This window comes from Amblyomma maculatum, chromosome 1 (assembly GCF_055883805.1).
Source record: "Amblyomma maculatum isolate TAMU_Amacu chromosome 1, ASM5588380v1, whole genome shotgun sequence".
NCBI classification, from domain to species: Eukaryota; Metazoa; Arthropoda; class Arachnida; order Ixodida; family Ixodidae; genus Amblyomma; species Amblyomma maculatum.
This window is the reverse complement of record NC_139344.1, coordinates 96,829,843-96,846,476: the sequence shown is the minus strand read 5'-3', so window position 1 is coordinate 96,846,476 and position 16,634 is coordinate 96,829,843. Positions and strand designations below refer to the sequence as shown.

The window sequence follows — 16,634 nt, the reverse complement described above, 5'->3', positions numbered from 1 at the left end:
CAGCAGAGAATTGTATTGATTCTTTGTTGTGGTTTTGCATGCATCTCCTGGTTTCTGCAGGTCGCATCTATCGGTGCCTCTTTACTGGGTCTGTGAGTTCGCTTTTAACACTGCCCTTGGACATGCTTTCCACGTGAGTTTGTACATTCTTTGAATGTAAACATGGAGCAGTGAACACAAGGGTGCCATATAATGCTGATAAGTGCTTTACAGCAGCTAAATGGGCTTGATTCATTTGCAGTATGTATTACAAATTGTGATGGAACTAAAATGAAAGCTGGAAAAAAGTAATTTTGTGCTTATTTGGGCTTATTCATTTTGGAGGCTTTTTGTGGCTGGACTAGCCGGAATTAGAATTGATCCCACTGCTCCGTTACTGCTCCATTACTTGTTAAGCAGTAGCCTGCCGGGGTGGTGTAGTGGTTAGGGCGCTTGACTTCCGTGCCCACAGATGCGGGATCGAATTCTGTCCGCAGTGACTGCTTTTCGATGAAGGCAAAATGCAAGGCGCCGTGTGCTGTGCAGCGTCGGGGCATGTTAAAGAACCCCAAATAGTCTAAATTTCCGGAGACCTATACTACAGCGTCGCTCATCGCCTGAGTCACTTTGGGACGTTAAACGCCATAAACAAAACCAAACCAAACTTGTCCAATAAATACATTGTGCTCTTTGTATTCATGTGCAGGGAGAACTTGCTGTCAGACAGCTTGTATGGTTGCTGCATTGTTACCTGCACCTTGTGTGCCTTCATCAGCCTAGTGTGGCTGCGAGAGCAAGTCATTCACGGTGAAGGTCCAGACTGGCTGGAACAGGACCCACAGGTAAAGTTCTTGCCTATGTGGCACCATGTAGTGGTCCTTTTCTTCCTATATAGCCGTGATGAGCATGGTTCCTGAACTAAATGAAAGTGTTGAAGACAGATTAAACTGCAAATTATATTGGGTTCAATGTAGCCTCACAAGTCACCTTTGCTCATAAAAGTAAAGATTTATAGTGCTAACAAATAGACACCCACAAATAGAAGTTGGAGTCGGCACCTGTCCTGTGTGCCTATTTGTGAGTGTGTATTTGTCAGTGCTGTTGATCTTTCCTTTTATCAGCAATGCACCAACTAGCCCAGCAATTAGTTTTACAAGTCACCTCTGGCCATAAATTTATTCAGTGTGCCTTGTAGGCTCCTAGGCAGAACATTTAGTAGGGGGGTTTATGTGAACAACAGTAAAGGAAAACAAATGCAGGCTCTATGTACAAGCCCAAAAGAATAAGAGAGTGCAAGGAGTGCACTCTTTTAAGGTTGCATAAACTGTAGGAGAGAAGAGTGAGCGCCGTCTTGAAAGAGCATTTTGAGAATGAGTTCTATTCTTCCAGCTTGTTCAGGAGTGTTGTACGGTCAGCTGTGATTAGTGATAATGTTGGGAAGGTCATTCCGCAATGTAATGGCACGTAGAAGTACAGGTGAAATGAATGCCCTTGTTTTGGTGCTCCGGAAGCTGAGATTATTTTGTAGCCACAGTAACGTACATGAAGGGACTTTAAATGGAAAGGGTATAGTTTCTGACTGTCTAGATGCATAATGATAGATGAGACGTAAAAGTCAGGTTTATTGATGACATTTCAATCATTGCAGCGCAATCTAATTTAATTAGCGTTGCTCTTGAGTTATATGAGAGATGAAACTAATGGATATATTTTCAAAAGTAGACATTTGACAGAGGTCTGTCTGGTTGTGAAGGAATATAATCTGAGACGGAGAGAAATGGCAACTATAATCTAAACATCAACCGATCTAGGATCTCTCTCCCCTCTTGCTTTCACATTCATGGACTACATTCAAGGACCTGGCAGATGACTCCCCTCTTGCTTTTACATTCATGGACTACATTCAAGAACCTGGCAGATGACTAATCGAGGGATTAAAAAGACAAGTTGCAACTCAGTTGTAGTCGCACCTGATGAAGGAACTGGGTAGAATATAAAACCATTATTTTTTTTTTTTATTTTTTTGGTTGGCGTTCCTCGCTGTCTCTGGTGTATGGCTGTAGTATGTTAGAGTGTTTCTATTTCGGAAAATAAATATTAGGGTGACCAAATTGATTAGCAGATTCTAACTGTCAGCTGATGAAGTTTAGGCATCAGGGATTATGAATGTTATCACTTGTCTAACAGTGCTGTATAGAAATTCAGGATTTTTTAAATTGCTGATGTTGAACGATGGGCTGCAATTAGGGCTCAAAACTTTAGTCATTTGCCCCTAGATACCTGTAAATGTTTGAATGCGATAGTCTCTAGCCAGATACAACTTGAGGATGCACTAAAAGCCCTGTTTACTATTGGTTCTAAAATTGGTACGCATCTACATGCCACTTGCCTATACTTGTGATGAAGTTATGACAGCCCCAGCATCTCTGTGTCCCCTTTTCTGAGCACTGAGACTCGAAAAAAACAAATGCCAGCATTGTTGCATTGCATCATCTCGTCATGCTGAGCACTGCCGCCATGGCCGCCACTTATTGTGACAGCCATGTAGCATGCGACAAAGCCGAGTTGTCCATATTTGCGCCATGTGTACTGTGTGTGTGTATTGTGTGCTGCGAAGTGAGAAAACGCCTACAAGCGCCGGAGTTGTAGAACTGCAGCAGGCAGGGAGACTCCAGTGAGTTCCAGCACACTGCATTGCCATTGCGGATTCCGTAGTGACAGCGGCCTCGGTGTCTCGATGCTAAAGTGCATATAAGTGGGATTTTTTTTGTTGTAGAATCGCGCACCTATGTAGCATCTACCTAACGCTTGCTCAGTGCTGAGGGGTGTGCTCCAGGTTTGTGCAGGGAAAGCAAGGCTATAAAAAAAAAAGTGCATTCTGTGTGTTTTAGCGTTAGCATCGCAAACTTCCTTGCCAAACATGAGCATTTTCTCAATTACTTGATGGCTAAGCTCTCTCTCTCTCTTGATTCAGTAAGTTGGCAAAAAAAGTTATTACTGACATGTGGCTCATAATAAAACTGCTGTTGTACTTCTCGTCTTGCTTCTTGTCACTCAAGTAAGAGTGCATTTAGCATATTTCATTTTAAGCCGAATGCGGGCAGGGTAAATCTTTTTATGTCACGAGGAAATGGTGTTGTACGAACACATTTTTCAACGTCAGTACCGATAGCTACTGCTGCAGCTGATTGTTGCCATTGTAACATGAGAAAAACGAGAAAAAAGTTAGCTCACCAAAAATGATGCTGGGTGCGACAATTCACGCTACTTGGCGCTGACCTTTTATGCATTCGTAAGTACCAGCTTCATTGGCTAAAAGTGTAAATCCCCAAATTATATTTGTGTGGGTTTATCAGTGGATTTGTTTCATTGGTACTATTGTAGTAATTGGTTTCTTCCTGGAGAGGCGATCTCTTGCTATATGGCAGAATTGGGAAAGCCATGGGGCAAAAGCTTTGCTGTTGACTCCAGCCTTCCTGATTTACATATTTAGTTGAGTTGACTGCAAAGACTAAATTAGATTACAGAAAGGCAAGGAACTGTATTTGCATTTGGGAGGAGCTACCCCTATGGTTTGCCTAAAAGTTTTGTTGTCAGGGGGGGTCTGCTGTGTACATTGTGCATTTTTTCCTCACAGCAACCTGAGGCTCTGGCAGAAGCTGAGCCTGGAGAGGCACCAGGTCCACCCCTAGGGCCAATGCCCCACCATGCAGAAGAGCCCCCTGCTCAAGCGGACGACCATGCGGCTCAGGGTGAGCTTCTGAAGCTGTGGGCCCAGTGTTCATTGCCTGCTGCCAACATTGTTGTTATGAGTAACTCTGCTTTCCCGTTTTGACTGAAGTGTCACTCGAGGAGTATAGGCACAGCCCCCGTGAGTGCATTAACTTGTGCTCTGGATGGGGGCAAGATGTGCAGGTGCGGACAGAAGTAAATGGAGCGCTCAGCACAAGGAACAGCTGCGAGTCAGCGCCGCTTCGCCTTGCCTGCCAAATGCCTAAAATCACCACGCGTGTGTTCACACTCTGACGCAAAGCAGCCCTCCCATTTCTCCACTTGTCTTGCATTGGACTGGCATCAGTGTCGCGTTAATGATGATATGATAGGATGATCGCACCCGATGTAGCGAGTGGACATTTTGAAATGCGCGCACGGCTGCCTAGGTGCAGCAGAGCCTGTGGGTGTGGCACTATCGTTAAGCCACTCTGTCTGAGACTACAGTAGGCGCGCTTCAGCCGAACATAGTCCGTGTGTTTTGAACTCTCACTGCCACTGGGACTCTGCTGTGTTTTGCTAGCGACCAAAACGTGCTAGAAATACTCGACGTGGGGCCACGGTTTCTGGACCGTTTAATAAAGTTATTATTTAATTTCGCCTTACGCCACATCCCATGTGCCCCTCGCTTCTGCACTAGAAACTTCTTCATCCAGTCCTTGAGCTTAAAATGAGAGGAGACCGCTGCTACCAGTGTTTTTATTGCTAAAACAATGCTGCACTTAGAAACCTGAGAATGTATGAAGCGTCGACATTCGACCTATTTTGAAGGATGCTGGTAAGAGCCATTCATGATCTGATTGGCGCTCGGGTGGAATTTGGTCCACAGCCAATATTGGGTTACGTGTTAAATATCTGTGTTGAATACTCTTAAATTGGACTTCGACCACCTCCAAAAGTTCTGCTCAAATCGGGAATTGAATGCACCCATGCCTAAAACCGATTAGGCCAACTCCCAAAATAGGCATGGCCCACGCCCAAAATTTACTGAGTCACTTGGTCACGTGGTGAACAGCACCACGGCAGAAAATGTTCATGACACAACCGAGTGATGGCACACGTCTCAAAATACGAATCCTTGTGTGCGACTCTCCAACATTATAGCACAAAATGTTTCTGACGCAACAAATGACGGTGCATGTCTCGAAGTTCGAGTCTTGTTGTGTTGCAGATAAAATTTTGTGGGTGGCTTGTAGGAGCAAAGTGAAGATAAATGGTAACTATATTAAAGAAGAAAAAAATAGATCTAGGGTGACAGGTTGAGTATTTCGAGCGCTTTCGGCCTTTAACAGGACGCGAATGAGTCCCAGTGGCAAAACTAAAAAACCTGCGGGCTATCTTGGGTGGAAACATGCCTACAGCTGTCTTAGATGAAGCAGCTTAGCGATAGCGCTGTCCCAGCCGGATCTGCAGTATCCAGGCAGCGGTTTGAGCATTCCGAAATGCCTGCTCGCTACAAAGGGCATGACCATCCGCTCTTATCATCATTGGCTCTACACTGATGCTGGCCAAATGAAAAGGAACGGAGCAATGGGAAGGTCACGCTGCGGGAGGGCGTGCTCATACACGTGGTGATTTATGCTTTCCTGTGACTTGGCTAGGTGATGCTGACCCGCAGTTTTTCTTGTGCTGAGCGCTTCGTTTACTTCTGTCCGCCCTTGTACTGCTTTAATTTTTTTTTTTTTTGTGGTTGTGTCATGGCATGGCTTTTCAATTTATGACTGCAGTGCAGCCTCAATATATGTCCTTTTATGAGGCTCCCTTCTTAATTTTTTTCTTTAACAACAGGTTACAGGAGGCCCAGTGAACCTTTCACAGAATTTATGCAGTAAATGTAAATGTCTGGAGTCCTACATGGTATGACAACTGGTGGGAACCACTTGGAATAATCATATCACCCCAAGTTATTCCACGCAGGAATTAAGCATGTGCATGCAGTGATGCAGTCCAGCACTCAACAAGCCACAATGGTGGTTTGAGCAGATAGTTCAGAACGGTACGCGTGCAACCTGGGGTCGTTGATGCGAGGCAGCTCTCCCCTGGCCTGCTTTTCTGCCCACTTTGCAGCTGAAGGCGTTATAGAAATAGGTTGTACCTTTATTTTTATGTGAGTTCATTGTGTTACCCGTAAGCAGGTAACAAGGTGACACCTTTCGTTTTAAGTAATTTCTAGTTTGAAACCACTATCCGCGGCAGCTTCTTGGCCAAATATAGTATTAGGGTTAGCGACACCAATTGAGCTTTGCAACCAGCTCACTGGTGGAAACTGCTTCTCCACAAAAAGTATGCTGAGCATGGGTGCACCCCAGTCTGGGTTTTGTGCTACTGTCCGCTGTTGTATACATTTTCTTCTGTTGTGATGTGAGCGCCTATATATCATAAAATGAGTTAAGCAGCACCATGGCACTCGAACGTAATGATGAAACCTGCGTGTGCTGGTCTGAATGGAATGATGCACTGTCGGCTTAGCTGCACCTTATGTCACAGGCAGCTGCCACCGTCTCATAGCTTGCCACAGAATGTGCCACAAGTTACACACTTACGGTATCCAATTGCTCCTTGTCATTTTTCTTTCCTTGTTTTTTTTTATCTTTTTTTCTTTTTTTTATATCCTTATAAGTCTCCACCAAGTCTGGAGAAGTGACCCATACATGGTTGTGGCCCTTACACGAGTGTATATAGTACTGTCTTTTATGTTTGCAATGCACTTTGCTATCAGTTCTCTCCACACTTTGATGTGATTCTTACTTTCTATATGTGATAATTTATGGACTCTTTTTCAAAGGTGCAATCCTGAAGGCTGTCATAAACTGATTGAATGCTTATTGCATTGAATAGGTTATAGCCATATATTCTGAATGACTTTTGCCTTGTGCTGTGCAGCATAAAGTGACCAGATATAACCACACTGTGTGCTTGTATGGGTTTATCTGCATACTTTTGTGCTGTTCTGAGGATTTGCATTTCTGATTTGCTGTCACCTAGTTTCGATAACTTTACTTAATGGGCCCGTTTCATTTTGCGTAAGCGTGTGTCTTTAATGCATTATTCTATACAGGACCTGATGTTGCATCCTTCCTATAACTCTGCTGCGTACCATATTCAAGGTGTTACAGCCCTTGTTTTTATGAATAAAGCCTGAACTTAGCAATGGCAGTGGGTGGCATGTGCAGAACAGTAGCAGTTGCAGTTGGTGTCTCTCCTTCTGACATTGAGTTGGTTGCTTTCTTTGGCACTGTAGTGGCGCCAACCCTCGCCAGCACAACGTACACATGCTTCGTTCCCATGTCTGCGGCTCTGTGATATTAAAGCTGGTGCATTTGAAATTTGTGCTGCTGTCTGTATGGCCTGAATTGTTTCATGCGGCACTGCAAGTTCCAAATGCACCAGCGTTAATGTCACAGCGCCACAGACATAGGGAACAAAGCATGTGCACGCCGTGCTGGTGAGGGCTAGGGTCACTACAGCTCTTTCTAACCACGAGTGCAAACAAATATGCTACTTGTTTGGCACAGAATATCTCCTGCTGCATCTGTCAGATATTCAAAGTGATGCAAATGCTGATCGCTTGGCAGCATGTTATACACTTTGTTGTAGAGGGCCTCTCTTTGGTAGTCCACGTTTTGAGACCTTGTAGAAAAGGAACCCGTCAAACTTCTGTTGTGATGATTGATTGTGTCTACTATCTATTTTCTTATATCTGTTTTTCTTATGCCTTGTATTTAGATGACATCAATTGGAACCCAATTGAATGGGACCGAGCAGCTGAGGAGCTTACATGGGAAAGGGTGAGTACTTTTCCTAATGTTTTTCGTGATAAAATTAATGTTAAGTCCTATCAAGCATATTTGTAGTAGTGCAATATGTCTAGCAGTGGAAAGAAAACACAGAAAAAGACGTTGACTGGCATTTTTATGCCATGCATTCCACTTTTACTTGTATGAGTTACTCCACGCAAGAGCAAAGTTAGGCTTATAGGCTTATAGTCAAGCTTCACTTTCTCGTGCTCAGGCTTTTATTTGCTGTGCTCAAACGTAAGCTTTTCACCTAGTCTGGTCGTATCAGTGTTGCCATTTTATGTAAAGAGAAAGCAGCCAGCTTCTGACCTGACTTTCTTTGCTGGAATGGTCATATTTCTGCCCCACATTTGCAGTTGTTTTGGTGCCAGTTTTTTAATAATGGAGCTACCGTATGTGTTACACAGCAGAAGTGAGACAGAAAATGCATAACAGTGTCTAGCCCAGGTGCCATTTTAGTCTCGTGCACTTAAGAGTAGGGCCGTCATGCTCAGACCACCAATAAGAAGCAAGTGACAAGCATGAGGCAGGCTGCCCCGCTCTGCTGCAATGATTCATATTCCAGCTGGCGAAGCTGGAAGGCATGGTGATGCAGTTTAGTTTGGCCACTGTTTGTCTGTGACTGCAAGTACGATCCAGTGGGAGCGTGCATGAATTTGTCTGCTAGTATTCTGCGTGAAAGACAGATTTTGGATGGGGCACGTTTGATGTGCTTTGCATGCTCTAGCCTTTGTTTATTTTTCTTGTGAATTAGAAGTTGTAGGTTGTGCTGAGAAACAGTTTGCTAATTCTGATATCTAATTTCTCATTTATTACAATTATTTAATCATATTTTGACACCCCAAAAGTCTAGCTTTTTGAAGATCTGTGGTGCTGATGTCGACTACCACACTGGTGAGCTTAGCTGATGGAAAACTCGTGTAGTGGTGTGAATGTGATTTGTGTTGCTGAAGATGCTGTTGTGCCTTCCTCTTCAACTGTATGCGTACTGGTTTCCTGCCAGGCCTGATGAAGATCCCTTGGTAACCAGAGCACTTTGCAGTGTTCGTAACTATATATACTTACTACTCTTACATGCAACACTTCAGCGTTTGTACTAGACCTTCTTGCAACTGGACACTGCAAAAGCATTCATGCAGCATCGTAATGACGATTTTAAATGAATAACTTAAACCAGGTTAACGTTAGCACTGGTAGCATTTGACACAGTGATGTTCATGAGGCTTTCAGACAGCGCATATCTTTCGGTCTCTTTTTTCTAAAGCCTTTTGAACATAACACCAGTAAGGGTAAGTTGCTGTTGTAAAATAAGCGCAAGAAATCCACTAAGTCGAGTCCACTTATAACAATATTCAAGTGCCATGAACATTCCATAACCGATAATTATTATAAATGTTTGCTTGAAAAAGCATAACAACTGCAAAGAGGGGTCAAGGACGGCAAATGACATGCGAGCTCCACCGAGGCATCGTTTTGGTGGCCCCGAAAGGGTCCTTGTAAAAAATATGAGAAGGTTGCTACGGCCACCTCTCAGCTTGAGAAATCCCGAAGTAATGGGGGGGGTGAAGAGAGAGAGACAAAACTTTTATTTAAAAGCCACCACCTGGCTGGAAGTACACAACTTTAATTAGCAGGGCAAACTGCTTCGCCTTTGTGGCCGGAATCGGCCCAGTGATAGGCAAGTTCCAGGCACAGGCGCCAAGAAACCACTCATAGAAGGCCTCCTCGATTTCCTTATAGGCACCTGTCGAATGCGTTTGCGCCCACTGTCAAGCGAGGACTTTTCTTTGTCGAACTTCTCAGTGGAGCGGATGATCGTCGACACCGTCGGTTGGGATAGTGCATACTTCTTAACCAAGTCACACATTTTCTTACCCTCTTCGTAGTCCTTCATGATACTGCACATCATCTCCAAATCGATAGCCGTGCGCTTTCCTTTCACCGGCAGCGTCATCCGATAATCAGCGGGCGGATCAGCCATCTTCCGTTTCGGTGGCGATTCAAACGAGACGAAGAAACCATGTGGCCAGGAACGACTTCGACGCAATCAACTTGCACAAACAACCAAATTCGTTGGCAGAACCAGCAGAACTGCCTTCAGAATGATGGGCGAGCGGGCAGATCAGTGTTGTCGGCATAGCTGTCGGCGTGTTTGCGACGTCCTTTTTTTCGAGGGTGGCACGGCGAAGAGCTATGGGCGCAGCCCATTTGTGTTCGGAGGGGTAGAAGGGCGGCTGGAAAGAAGCGCGCGAGGCTGGTAATGCAGAGAAGGCCAGAAAACAGGTTTTATTGTATGAGCACGCGGCGGGGAGGGTGCAGCAGCTGGAATTTTTTATTTTTTTAAAGGATTTCGCATTCCACTACCTTTTGACACGAGCACTCAGGAGCCAGACTTCATTGTTATAACCGATAATGCAGCAGGGGGGCATTGTAATAAGCGGGTTATTTTACCATAGAAAGCATACAAAAGTGGACTGTGCAGCAGCTTTTCATTGTTGTAACCGATATATTGTTAAAACCGGTATCGTTATAAGTGGACTCGACTGTAGTTTTAAGACAGTGTATGGCAGACTCCTGTTGAAGTGAACTTGGTTTTGATAAATTCTTGGTTAAATGAGCAGTGTGTGACCATTTGCTTCGTTTCTCATAGAACTTTGTGTTGAAAAAATCTCATTAAGATGAACTGTTTTCGTGTATCTTTCGGTTAAAGGACTATAGACACCAAATTTTGGTGACATTTTTCTTGTTAATGATGTGTAACTCATTCCTGTATATCAATCTGCACACTGTTCTCTCTTACGACCGATAAATAATTTATAACTGACTTTTCTTTCCTCATCAGTTTCGGTTTCGTTATTTGAGAGATGGCTGTGACGTCACAATTCATGTCTTGATGCGCTGCATGAAAAATCAGCGATATAATAGCTCATTCTTCACTTGTAATGTTTCCTGTCCTTGAGATAGACTGGCTTTATCATTGTAGTGAATTCAAATGACACAGAAATTATCGCTGTATTTTCATGCCTCATTGACCTAGACTTGACTGTGACGTCACAGCCATCACCCAGCTGTTGAAATCGAAATCGAAACCGAAACAAGTGAGAAATGAAATTTGATTATAAATTATTCAGCAGCCATAGGCAAATGTGACGTGGTGATTCGTGCTCAGTAATGTTCTAGGCATCATTACAAATGATAAAACATGAACTCAAAAACGAGGTGTCTATAGTCCTTGAAGATTAACCTTTGCAGTGACTATGAACCATGGCGACCCCACGCGGTAGCACTCCCTGGGTGTCTGTGCAGCACTGTTAAAGAAAAAAAAAAAAGTAAAATCTTCCGCATACGAAAGTGCCCCCACAATATAGCCTCTGCATACCTTGGTGAAAAATTGCAGGGAAGCTATCTTGTGGGAATGGGGTATCTTAGGTGGGGGCGGGAGTGAACTTTTAAGCAGATGGGGAAAAGACGGGGCACCATCGCTCCTGCGCTGGCTTGGCATCAAGCATGCATTGCGTGCTGTGTGCTGCCGTCCACATTCACAGGCATGTATGTGCAGAGTGGAGCCACTTGTTGACTTAGGCTTAAAAGCTCTGGGTCCGGGCTCTCAGCTGATAGGGCGTTCTGGCACACTTTATTGCTGTACAGAGAAGGCCAGATGTCAGCGCAGTGCACATTGCTTGTGGCATGCAGAAAGGTGTGTGGTGTACCTCCTGCTCGTGGAGCGTGTGACAGCTATGCTATGTATAGAGCGAGATAAGAGACACGCACCTACCCTACTCCTGGTTACCTTCAAAGCACTCTGACCAGGATGGCAAGCAAGGATAAGACAGCACACAAATAGTAGACATAGATGAAAGAAAGAAAGCTAGGTTAGTGCTATCTTCAGATGGGGTAATGTGGGTTAGATTCGGGCCGTCTTCAGTTCACTTCAAACTATAAATGCTTGGTTTTATGTATTTATATTGTGTACTGACTAATATGCTTTTTTTTTTGTTTGGATATGTCTTCTCTTTTGTAGTACAGTCGAACCCGCATATATCGAACCCGGATAATTCGAGTCTTGATTATATCGAACTTCGGAATATCCCCTTGAAACTCACATGTAAAATTATAGGAAAACTGTGTTGTATATCGAACTCCAATTTTACCGGTCATTCGATATATTGAACTCTGCACCACGCACTGGAAGGTGCGCCTTCATCAAAGACCATCACATCACCCTTGGCCGTTTGCTGCGTGACATTTTCACGTCGCGCGTGGAAGTAATGATGGCAAACAGTTCGGCGACGGCTGATCTAGAGCAGCGCCACGCTCTTTCCCCAAAGGTGCGCGCATCTGTAGTGATCGTTTGCAAGCCATTTGTGGGAAGGAACGAGAGGAAACCAGTTTGGCAATGGCTGGTACGGAGCAGACACAGCCAATGCAGCCGTGGTGTTCAGGAGAGGGGAAACAACACGATACAGTGAAGCGCAAGGGTGTGCTCATTCTTCTGCTGAGCCTTCTCTCTCTCTCTCTTCCTCTCTCTTTCCCAGTCTTACAAGCCAGCTCGGCCGTAGCCGACAGAACGTCGAATGCTTTCTCCAGTGTTTGTTGTGAACCCTCTGTGCGCGGCGGGTGACGTGCAGTGCGTGTCTTGTGTTGTTGGACTGAACGTGCGTTGTAGCATAAGCCATGGCGGCTGCAAACATTAAGAAGCGGCAGATTTTTTTTTTTTTTGCGAGAGTCGTTTATTCTTGTCATCGTGCTAAACGTGCGGCTTAACGTAGGCTATGGCGGCTGTGTAGGTTAAGAAGTGGCAGATCTTTTTTTCGAGAGTCGACTGTACTTGTCGTTGTGCATAACGTGTGGTGTAGCGTAAGTTATGGCGGCTGCAGATGCTAAGAAGCGGCAAATTGTTTTTTTTTTTTTTTTTTTTTTTTTCTTTATGAGAGTCGTCCATCCTTGTCGTCGTGCTAAACGTGCGGCATAGCGTACACTATGACTGTTGCGGACGTTAAGAAGTGGCTAATTTTTTTTGCGAGAGTCGTTCATTCTTGTCATCATGCTGAATGTGCGGTGTAGCGTACGCTATGGTGGCTGCGGAGGTTAAGTGGTGGCGCATTTTTTTTTTTTCCTTTGTGAGAGTCGTCCGTCCTTGCATCTATGAATCAGTGAAGGCACGCGATCAGCCGCGATCATAATTCTGACTTTTAGTATTGTTCGCTTCAAATGGCATTTGCAGCAAATGGCATTTGCAGCTATCACGCTTTCCAGTGATTTTGTGGCAGTGGACTCCGCCCGCCCCAAGCGTGACGTGATAAATCGAACCAGGCTTGTGCAATCAATCATTATCAAGCCATCACGGGCACCCTGCCAAGTTCACTTCCTGCCATCGCTGGAGCTAACATCAAAAGTATAGTCAAATGATAAGCATACCGTGACGTTACAGCTTTGCAGCATCTTGGTAAACTGCCAATAAATGAGCTGTGGATGCAACGGCCTTTTCAAAATGGGAGGACGCACCACCGACTAACGCTTTTATTTTCAAATTCTCGGCGGTAAAAGTGGAGGGTGGGTTCATTATGCAAGTGGGTCAGTTACACGACAAATACGGTGTCATTCTTCACGATCGCAAGCGGCGTCTCAAGCCGATTTCTGTATATCAAAATATAGATACATCAAACTATTTTGCGATCCCCTTCGAGTTCGATACAGTCAAACCTCGATATAACAAACATGCATATAACGAATTATTGAATATATCGAACTCTTCTGAAATCATCATCATCATCAGCCTGATTATACCCACTGCAGGGCGAAGACCTCTCCCATATTTCTCCACTTAACCCGGTTCTGTGCTAGCTGCATCCACTTGACCACAGCGAACTTCTTAATCTCATCCGCCCACCTAACTTTCTGCCGCCCCCTGCTACGCTTTCCTTCCCTTGGAATCCAGTTTGTTGCCCTCAGCGACCATCGGTTATCCTCTCTTCGCACTACATGTCCTGCCCATGTCCATTTCTTCTTCTTAATTTCTACTAGAATGTCGGTAACTTGAGTTATTTCTCTGACCCACTCTGCACGCTTTCTATCTCTTAATGTTACCCCTACCATTTTTCGTTCCATAGCCCTCTGGGTTGTCCTCAACTTAAGTAGAACTCGCTTGGTTAGCCTCCAAGTTTCAGCCCCATAGGTGAGTACAGGCAAGATGCAACGGTTGTATACTTTCCTCTTGAGCGATACCGGTAAGCTGCTAGTCATAATCTGCGAGTGCTTGCCAAATGCGCTCCATCCCAATCGTATTCTTCTTGTTATTTCCTTTTCGTGGTCCGGATCTGCGGTTACTACCTGTCCTAAGTAGACATATTCGCCTACTACTTCCAGTATTTCGCTACCTAATGTAAACTGCTGTTCCTTCCCGAGGCTGTTGAACATTACCTTAGTCTTCTGCATATTGATTTTCAAGCCTACCTTTCTACTTTTCCTGTCTAGGTCATCAATCATTATTTGCAGTTCATCCCCCGAGTTGCTTAGCAAGGCAATGTCATCAGCAAATCGCAGATTACTGAGGTATTCTCCATCTACCCTTATCCCTAACTGCTCCCATTCCAAGTCTCTGAATACTTCCTCTAAACAAGCTGTGAATAGTACTGGGGAGATTGTGTCTCCTTGCCTAACACCTTTCTTTATGGGAATTTTGTTACTTTCTTTATGCAGAACTATGGTTGCTGTGCAGCCGCTATATATATCTTCCAGCACTTTCACGTATGGCTCGTCTACCCCCTGATTTCGCAATGCCTGCATCACCGCCGAGGTTTCAACTGAGTCAAATGCTTTTTCGTAATCAATGAATGCTATGTATAAGGGCTGGTTATATTCCGAGCATTTTTCTATCACCTGATTGATGGTATGGATATGATCGATAGTAGAGTACCGTTTCCGAAACCCTGCTTGATCCTTTGCTTGATTGCAGTGTAAGGTTGTCCTGATTCTATTAGCGATTACCTTAGTAAATACCTTATACGTAACAGACGGTAAGCTGATTGGTCTGTAATTTTTAAGGTCCTTAGAGTCCCCTTTCTTGTGAATGAGGATAATGTTTGCATTCTTCCATGGTTCCGGTACCGTCGATGACACCAGGCACTGCGTATACAGGGTGGCCAGGTTTTCTAGCACGATATCCCCCCCGTCCTTCAGCAAATCTGTAATTATCTGATCCTCTCCAGCTGATTTCCCCCTTTTCATAGTTTCCGAAATAGTTTTGTCAAACACATGTAGTTTTAACTTCCCATAGTAAACGCGGTTCGGCATAAAACGGATATTACGAACTTCGCGACGCAGGAGGCAGGCTTCGTTGCACTACGTGTGTTGTGTGGCGCAGCAAACGTTCAGGACTACCTCGCAGGTCCTGACAGCACCACAGATGCCGCGACGGCATTGGGAGTTGACAACCAAAAAAATTTATGGCCTTCGAGATCACCTCCGCGCGCCTGTTTGTGCACGCAGAGGTGATCTCGGAGGCTACGAGAAATCGCATCTGATGATGATGATGCTGAGGGCCATACCCTTTGAAACCGATCGTCACCAAAACTGGTGCGCAGGCAATCGCTGACAGCGCCGCTTCAGCAGCGGCGGCAGCGGCGCGATCGAATGTTGTTTTTGCCTTTTTGGTTTTTGCGTTTTTCGCGTTTTTTGGTTTTAGTGTTAGCAGCAGCGTCGCGCCGTGGCCGTCGTAACGTTCGGCGGAGGCTGCGTCGGTCGTCGTGTCGAGTGTGGTGCGGTGCGCGGGTGTGCGTAGTGCTGTGATGGCGGTGAACATGAAAAAGAGCAGCACTGACATTAAAGACCAAGCCTACGATAAAATCGGGGCCTTCAAGGCAGTTTACAAGAGGAGACTGATTGACACTTCTCGTGAAGCAGGACTTGAAGATCGACTTGCTGGGAGCATTAAAGCGGCATAGGACAGTGTGAAAGGCGAAACGATTGCCAACTGCTTTCGACATGCAGGTTTTGTTCCAGCAGAGGCTTGTACATCAAATGACGATAGGGACAATACCGACGAAGCAGAAGCAGAGCTCCGCGAGCTCGATGAGCCTGGAACGATTTTTCGCGTTCTGTTGGTGACATGCCCGCAACAATGACTGTAGAGGACTTTGTAGGCGGCGACGGCATCGCGGTGACCACTGCTGTACTGACGGATGCCGAAATCGCTGTGGAAGTTTCTGAACATCCCGCAGACGAAGCTCAGGCTGACCCTGCAGACGATGAGAACATTCCGACTTCACAAGAAGCGCTTGCTGCATTGGATTTACTGCGCCGCCACTGCAGTGCTATTGAGAGCAGTGGGTTTGCCCTTGTTGAGTGTTTGCAAACTATGGAACAGGGCGTGATATGGAACGCGATCAACACAAAAAAGCAGGCCGCGATAACGCAGTTCTTTGCGCGTAAATAGATGAACATGACCCAAGTAGGCACCCTATGAGTTCCTGTGCCTTCTCTGATTGAATTTTGCTGCTCTTGCATGTATTTTCTATGAAATTTTATGTTACGAATTATGGATAGAGCTAACTATTTTCCGATTTTTTAACTGTTTGTTATAACGAGGTTTCACTGTATATCCGGGTTCGACTGTATTTTATGCACTCTGCTTATATGGCATCCTTTTAAGCAGAATTTTACATTGAAGGCTTGTTATGCATCATCCCATGTCAAACCTTGCACTGTCACAGTGCTTATGTGGGGGATATGTTTGTAAATGGTTGCGTGTCCAGAGAGCATCCTACAGTGAAAATGATGCCAGCCACTTGAAAGGTTCAACTGTAAAGAGATAAAAAGTCTCCCCCTCCTCCTATCGACACTACTGTCCCAGCCGTCTCATTCTCAGCCTCGCTGTTCATATTGTTCCTTTCTAACTCTTTCACACAGCCACCGGCGGGACTTGAGTTTTAGCACCATCTTTTTTCCCTCCTCATACTAGCTTTCCATCTTTACCTGAGATCTCTGGAAGGAATGTTTTTGTTGCATGTGGAGCCACCATTGTCACTTCGTGCCCACATTTGCTATAGGTTAGCTGGCCTTTGTGCCATTGACCATTGCTTCAGTTCT

General features: G+C 45.0%; 1 protein-coding gene across 1 annotated transcript in view; it reads left to right on the top strand.

The window, feature by feature from the left end:
* LOC146203254 (E3 ubiquitin-protein ligase MARCHF6) overlaps positions 1-16,634 on the top strand; it is a 139,566-nt gene that overhangs the window by 22,513 nt on the left and 100,419 nt on the right. Inside the window, exons 5-8 of the mRNA XM_084588618.1 lie at positions 61-133; positions 686-821; positions 3,617-3,731; positions 7,477-7,538. Coding sequence (XP_084444744.1) covers positions 61-133; positions 686-821; positions 3,617-3,731; positions 7,477-7,538 — 386 coding nt within the window. The remainder of the gene's footprint in view (positions 1-60; positions 134-685; positions 822-3,616; positions 3,732-7,476; positions 7,539-16,634) is intronic.